Below are 7,964 nucleotides of genomic sequence, written 5' to 3' on the forward strand. Positions count from 1 at the left end.
TCCGTAATTTATGTAATGTATGTTACACGAAAACAGCTGTGGAAATAAGAAAATTAGATTTGGTTGAGTGTTTTCTGCTCAAAGGTTTTCTTCCTCATTCATAAATCCACAAGTAAAAACTGAATTGCAATTCAAATTGATCAACTGATCTTCAGAAAACACTTATTTTATTTTTTTTAACCCTCCCGTGGCCTTCAGGTGAAATGGACTCTAAGTTACAAGGATTTCTCTTCCTATGTTTAGTTAGAAAGGCTTCAGGAGGGTTGTAGTCTCCTGTGACCAGACTTCTTACATTTACATGTTTGGGAAGTTTTCTGTGTATTTTGGTAAACTTTTAACATGCTTATATTCCTTCATCCTGACGCAATGGCCGCTTTTTCAGCAACACTATTATTCTAACATGAAACCGTTGAAGTAGATCAGTGAACAGGCTAAAGGCAAACTGCCTTTTCCACAGCAAAGACTGATATTTTTCATCTCCTATTCCTTAATTTTACAACATAGTTTTACTTCTAACCTTCTTTGGAGAGCTCCTTGGTCTTCATTTTTGTTGCTGTCTTGAATGTTTTTCCTGCTGAGTGGTGTTGGAAACTCATTGGACCGTCCCAAAAGGTGTTAGGGATGAGATAGCTGCAGTGAAGCATGACTATTTGCATATGTGCATGTAGGCCATTTAAAGCAACACTCCTTTTATTTTTTTTTATTTACAACTCAGTACAGAGAGGTTCTGGTTTTCGCTTCCATCTACAGATCACAGATCAGTTCCTCTTGTGGCAGAAATATAAAATATAATCACAAATGTTAACAGTTTTTTTATTGCTACCTTTTAGAATTGATCTGTCATCTTGGTTTTACTATTATTTACTTATTTTAAAGACCTTTAAGTTAATTATGTCAAAATACTTTTGTTTTACAGGCTAACAAGTTAGAAACACAAAAAATAAAAGTAAGTTTGGTCAAATTTTTTAAATGTATCATCAAATATTCTTATCTTCTCATGACTTTCATGGCTTTTATCAAACAACTTCCTCCACAGGAGCTTTTTTTCACTCCTTTATGGACTTCTTATTTTTTTAATTTTTATTTTGTGTTGCTCAGCTCAAGATAAGCACATTTATATTTTATCAAACTATAACATTTTTCAGTTTTAAACTTTCTGACTTGATGGAAGTTCCAGTTAATTTAGGATTTCATTGACTAGTTTTTGTATTTTGTTTTAACATGAACAGTTTCAGTGTTCCAACAACTCTCGTGTTATTAGAGATACATTTTAAAATGGAAATATTAAAAGTTTATTTGAAGAAAATAAAGAAATTAAAATTGCATTTCATAAATGAAAGAGGACCTAAACGACAAACTGAGCAGGCTAGAAGCAATTTAAAAAGATGCCAAAATTAACTTTTGAGTTAACCAAAGGGAGGTGGATTCCTAAATATTAATTAAATTGTGCAAAACAGAAGCAACATGTGTTTCTGTTGGAGGGGTTTTGTTGTACAGTGTCTGTGTCAGATGTTTATAAGAGAGCTGTCAACAGGGAAAACACATCAATTTTTAAAAATACCATCAAGTAAACAACATATGGATTCATTCCTCATATTTCCTCTACGTTATGTTTACATTGTTGTTCTTTTACTTCTGTTCTGTGTATTGTTAGTTTTACTTTCTGTCATGAAGTCTGATCTGGTTTTCTTTTTTTTTGTTGTTGTTTTTGTTTTTTTGTCAGTGCCAGGATCAAGATCCTTGACAGCCTTTGCTGACATCTTTTATTGGTTCTTGCCAAGTCTTTCTGTTCTTTGGTTTGGATTCACATTTTGCATGTTGGGTCATGTAAAAGCAGTTCAAATCCTGTTTTGCACCATTTAAATAAACAATTACACAGTTTGCACAATTTAAAACATGGTTTGCACATTTTAAGTAAAATGCTGCTCAGCCAAAACCATACCAGACAGCTTAAGTCATTTGTTGAACAATAGAATCTCTTTTTTGCATAATTTATATCATTTTTGCAGTTTTCTTTATTTACAACCTTTTTGAATTCATGGTTTTTTTTTGTTGTTGTTTGTTTGCTTGTTTTTTTTTTTTTTTTTTNTATCTATCTATCTATCTATCTATCTATCTATCTATCTATCTATCTATCTATCTATCTATCTATCTATCTATCTATCTATCTGTCTATCTATCCCTTCCAGATTTAACACATCCAAACATGTTTGACACGATTCTAAAAATAAAACACCTTATTTCCTTATTTCCTTTACCCTTTGTTATGTATATAAACATTGGTTTCTTTACATAAGAACAGTGATATCTGAGAGGGAATAAACCTGTAATGTTCTCTGAGATAAAACTGTGCATTTGGGGGTTTTTTTAGAGGGTCGTTTGTAGCTCCGTGCAGTGTTGCATAACCTGCTGAAAGCAAAACTGGCACAGAGAGGGGCTGAGTGTTCCTTTAACGCGCTCGGTATTAACACTGGGAGGAGGAGGAGTAGGAGGAGGATGGGGTCATCCAGCTCGAACACACACACACACACATGTCATGACGCTCAGCTTGTCTCAGATGTTTCGTCACTTGGTCAGATGTTGACGCAGCGTTTATTCAGAAGGTGTGTGTGTGTGTGTGTATATATATATATATATATATATATGTCACTGTTTGGACACGCGCGTGATCTGCCTCTGCGTCTGCCATCTGCGCGCCCCTCCCTCTCTGGCTCGCAGCATCAATCCGCTGTTATAGAGAATAAAGATCCACGGCTGGAGGGGGCCATAACAGGAGGGGAGGCGTTTATTTCCTGAAGGGGGGCCATTGGACGCTTTACGTGACATCTGGAAACATATAGAAGCTGTTGCGTTTCCACCCCGCCTCCTCCTCCTTCTCCTCTCTTTGGACCTTGAAGGATGCGTGGAGCTCAGGTTTGTTTCTGAGTGGGAATTTTCCAAGGGCACCAAAATGCGGCAGCGATGAGCTGTTCTGACGCTCAGACGGAGCAGGTCAGAGGGAGGCTGTTTCCTTGAGTTTTTCGTCCGGGGTTTGAGATCCGCTCGCTGTTCTGGGACGCGGAGCAGCACCACGGACACTGGTCGTCCTCAATCCGCCTGTTGTGATTCTGTGTAAGGAGAAGGAGAAGAGGAAGAAGGGAAAAAAAAAGAAAGAAAAGCTGCTGGATGGTTCCTCCCCGCAGCATCCGCTCAGTGCTCGGCGTCGCTTAACATGATACCCGGATCCGCCGCATCCATGTTGCCGTCCGCAGAAGCCGCCAAACTGTACCAGACCAATTACGTCCGCAACTCCCGTGTCATCGGACTGCTGTGGGCCATCTTCACCATCCTCTTCGCCATGGTGAACGTGACCATCTTCTCGCAGCCCTATTGGATCGGGGACGGCGTGGACACGCCGCAGGCCGGCTACTTCGGCCTCTTTCACTACTGCATCGGGGACGGACACTCCAGAGACCTGGTCTGCCAGGGCAGCTTCACCGAGTTCTCCGCCATCCCCTCCGGTGCGTTCAAGGCCGCCTCCTTCTTCATCGGGATGTCCATGATGCTGGTGGTCACCTGCATCGGCTGCTTCAGCCTCTTCTTCCTCCTCAGCACCTCCACCGTGTACAAAATCTGCGGCTGGATGCAGGCAGCATCAGGTAGGGCTGGGTGCCTCTCTCCAGAGGTTTTAATGGCAAATATCTGGGAATGTTTCACATTTCTTTAATGTTGTGTCCTTATTTTCTCAGTCTGACATGTTAAGCTTTGTAAACCCATAAACTCCAAACCCATAAGATGGGTTTGGCTTTGATTAATGAGATGATTCATAATATGTTTTGAGCAAACAGAGTAAGGAGAAACACAATGAAATGTTGAGTCTCAAACACACAGACACTGCTAGCATAACTATTACTGTTGCAAAATGGAGACAAGAAAGCTCTCGGCTTGCAAAGTAATACCAACCAGGTATGAAACATATCTAATTCTGTTCTTTAGTTTCCATCAAGTTAATCCAGAGACATCTATCATAAAATATCTTTGTAACGAAATCCTCTCCAAGTTTACTATAAAAAACTAAAAAAGCTGTGATAAGACATAAGATTCACAGGATGTGAATCTTATATGTTATGAATCTTATATATTAGGATGTGACATGTTCTCATACATGCATTGGAATTTATTTAATAATTATTTAGATAAATGTATGCCAAGGATATAAATACAAAGCAGCATCTCATACAAAAAGAGCAAATATGTGACAGTTTACCCTCACAGCAGTGTTTCTGTAACACCTTGTCTGCTGAGCAGACAGTGCTGTCCGTGGTGCTGAAGTCTTTCTCACACTCTGGGAACAATAGACAGAAGAACTGGCTCAACACGTCACTTTTTGTCTGTAAATGCGCCATCGTTTTATACTTATTCTCATCCAAAAAGTTGCTTTTTAGCTCATCACTTTTTGGACATGTTTATCAAAAGTAACACATATAACTCTGACATGTTGTCAACTTGCAATGAATATTCATTGCTAGAACATTTTTTTAAGGTTTGTAACTCAGTAGTTCCTAAAATGGTGAGTTTATTGGAGTTCATACTTTGGATTCATTCATCTTCCATGCACCTGGTTTGGGAAACAGATGAAGCCTTTTTAATATGTAAAATAATAACTAAAAGTTACCAGTAGCTTTTAATCTCTGTTATCCTTTGGTAGTGTTATTGTGTGTGTCTGTGTGTTTGTCTGTCTGTTAGCAAAATATCTTACGAATCACCAGACAGGTTTTAACGAAACTCTCAGAAAGTAATCATCAGATGAACATTTGGATGTCAATCAAGATTAAGATGGCCGCCACAGTTAATTAACCGTAGCAAATAAACACAAAAAAGGCTATAATGCAGCCAAATTGAAAAATATTGAGCTAAAATGTAGTGTGGTAGTGGCTGAAAGTCATCCCCAACACACTACGAGCACCACAGATTGCATGAGATCTCTATTTAAAACTTTGGTGTTATCTGTTGGCGCCAACCAAATTCAAGATGGCCACCGCAGCATACAAACAATGACTGCAACTCAGTAGTTTGATGGACAAATTTTGTATTTTCAAGATTTGACTGAAAGGACTAACACTCCATTATTTATCAGTATCAGGTGATCTTAGCTGGAAACTGGCATGAAAGGCGGCAGGTGATATGCATTCCTTCAGTGAATGCTGCCTGAGCCTTTAATTTGTTTTGAATTTTGGTGGGATGCACTGTTCTTTACTGATTGGAATTGGTGGTCATGATTTTATTCTCTGTTTTCTTTTTTGTACAAAGTGACCACATTATGCAAAATTCTGCTTATCTCTTTAAATTTCTGTTAAAAAAAACTGAACCTGTGAATTTAAGCCCTGTTAAAATTGCATGAGCACATTGGGAGTTATGCAACAAATCATATGTAGGTAGTTACACATGATTACAGTCCAATCTGAACTATCAGAAGCAGGAGATTACTCTGTAATCCTCAGTCTGTCTTCATTGATGTGTGATATTTGTGTGTGTGTGTGTGCGTCAGAGGTGGTGTTTGTAAATGTTTGTAGAGGTCAGTGGATTAGCTGCTGGCAGCTTTTCGGCCCTCACTGTGACTAAGAGCGAATGTCTCTAACATCTGAAGAGTCCGAACGTTGCCAAACATCAGTGTTTTTAGCTGCCCCAGTGGTCAAGTCAGTCAGCTTCCTGTCTGAAACAAACACAAATGAGAGAGGAATTATTTGGAACAGCTCCAGCTGAGTGTGTTGCGTTGGGCTGAATTAACGCAATAAGCTTCGTCTAATGAGGAGACCGCCGAGCTTTGCGCTTGTGCTGCGAGGAGATGAAAGAGGAAGCCAAGAGAAGAGACCCTGGTCATGTCAGCCTGGCACAAAGCTCCCTAATGAGCGAGCTTGGCTGATTAGCACTGTCAAACTTTATTACACTTAGCCGACGGTTGCACTCATGGCTTCACTGACTGACCGCGGGGAAGACAGGTGGCCCACCGATGGAGAGGTACAAATCATCAACGTGATAGTGACAAACGACGTGTTAGACTGGGTGTGTGCTCCATCTCTTTATTTAGTTCCATTTTTTTTTCACCTTGAAATGTCTTTAGAAACATAATGCATAGTGTTTGTCACCTCTCAGGCCATTAAAACAAACTGTAACAAAAACTGACTGAGGGTCAGCCTTAGCCTGAGCTTTCCCTCCATCCTGCTGCTAGCCTGGTTGGAGGACAAAAATGACACAGTCAGTATTCAGAGCACTGCTCTCTGCTACATGGCATCAGTCTATTTTTTTCCTGCTCCTGCAAGCGCTACAATGGGTCTTGTTCCTTTTAGATTTCTTACATCCTTTTTATCAAAATAATTGACACAATTTCCCTAGATCTTAAAATGACACGCATTAATTAAAATCTCACAGGATAACAGTGAAACTCTATTGTGTGTTGTTTCGATGCTGGGGCGCAAATCATCAGCACAACAGTGAGAAGTAAAAGTGAGAAGTGCAGCTTTGTGCTGCCATGCAAGCACTGAATAAAACACAAAATGGGGGGAAATTAAGATAATGTAATTTTATGGTTGTCGCTTCAGATACGGCATGTTTTCAAGCCCAGAAAATTAGAATTTTAAATGTGTCCCCATGATGTGAGGTGAAATTTTAGCTTCTTCTTAAAAAACAATTTGCTCATCTATAAAAGCTAGATATTGGATGCATTAAATGAAGAGCAAAAGGTTAAATGATAAATGCTGGTTTTTAATAGTTTTCATAAATTCTCATAACCTCTCAACATGTAAGAAATCATGCAATTTGCACAAAACCGTTTTTATTAAATGTGTGAGTGAAAGCTGCACATACATCTCCAGCCATCTTTGTTTGTTTTTTTTTCCTCTCTTCAAAGCTCGGGTTAAAATACTAAATGTTTGATGAGGCGGCTGACTTCCAGGACTTATTGGAGACCTCAGAATGTCTAAGACAGCTAAAGTTGAGAGCATAAAGTGAATGTGGCCTAAATGGACTAACATCCTTCATTCAGAGTTGTTTCTGTGCATCAGCACAAGTTCAAGGCAAAATGCATGTCGTGTGCCAACTTTCACTTCATCTTTTTCCTCTTTGCACCTCATCACACCTGTTTCTTTTTTCTTCCTCATATTTCTGTACAACTTGTGCTTTCCTTTCCTCTCTTTCTGTTTCCCATCCTGTAACTGCAGCTCTCCTGAACTCTGCGCACCAGTTAACTATTAACACGCTGAGGTCAGTTGTGATTACTTCTCAGTTATCTTCTTTGTATGCGAAGAGTACTCTGGCACTGCAGATAGAACAGATTTGCTTTAGTTCTATTTCAAGCAAAATGGCAAGAGTTATCACAAGAAACATCACCTGTGTCTCCTCTGAGGTGCTTGATAATTAATAATTTGGGGTAATGGAAGAAACTGAACTTTATTTATTCATTTTTAATCTTTACCTATGTATTCATTATCTTTTAAAAAGAGATTTATTCTGTGTATTTTACTGGTGGATTGTGTTTGCATTGTGTAAGACTGCTTCAGCAGTTTAACTTCTTATAGAGATTTTTGTGACAGCAGGTATTAGGTCAACATTGAGTCGATCATATTGTATTGTAATTTGGTTTGCATCACCTCACAAGGTATCCTATTGATTCAGATTGTAAGTACCAATTATCCAACAAAGTAAAGATTTTAAACAGTGCAGTTCTTCATACATAGTGTCTTTGATGATAAACTGAACTAAAAATGGCACATTTATTTACTTTTATACCTTTCTGTTTTAGGGATTAGTAAATATATATATATATATAAAATGGTAAATGGTAATGGCGAACCAACCGGACATTGTGGTGGTGGATAAACAACAGAGGAAAGCAGTTGTGGTGGATGTAGCAATACTGAGTGATTGCAACATCAGGAAAAAGGAGCACGAGAAACTGGAGAAATACCAGGGCCTCAGAGAGGAACTGG

The 7,964-nt window shown here is 38.8% G+C and overlaps 1 protein-coding gene across 1 annotated transcript in view; it reads left to right on the top strand.

Annotated features, from left to right (window-relative positions):
* The first annotated feature begins 2,314 nt into the window (after positions 1-2,314).
* LOC108229847 (LHFPL tetraspan subfamily member 3 protein) overlaps positions 2,315-7,964 on the top strand; it is a 22,044-nt gene continuing 16,394 nt past the window's right edge. The window contains exon 1 of the mRNA XM_017405542.3: positions 2,315-3,638. Coding sequence (XP_017261031.1) covers positions 3,212-3,638 — 427 coding nt within the window. The 5' untranslated portion in view covers positions 2,315-3,211. The remainder of the gene's footprint in view (positions 3,639-7,964) is intronic.

This window comes from Kryptolebias marmoratus, linkage group LG11 (genome assembly GCF_001649575.2).
Source record: "Kryptolebias marmoratus isolate JLee-2015 linkage group LG11, ASM164957v2, whole genome shotgun sequence".
In the NCBI taxonomy this organism is placed as follows: domain Eukaryota; kingdom Metazoa; phylum Chordata; class Actinopteri; order Cyprinodontiformes; family Rivulidae; genus Kryptolebias; species Kryptolebias marmoratus.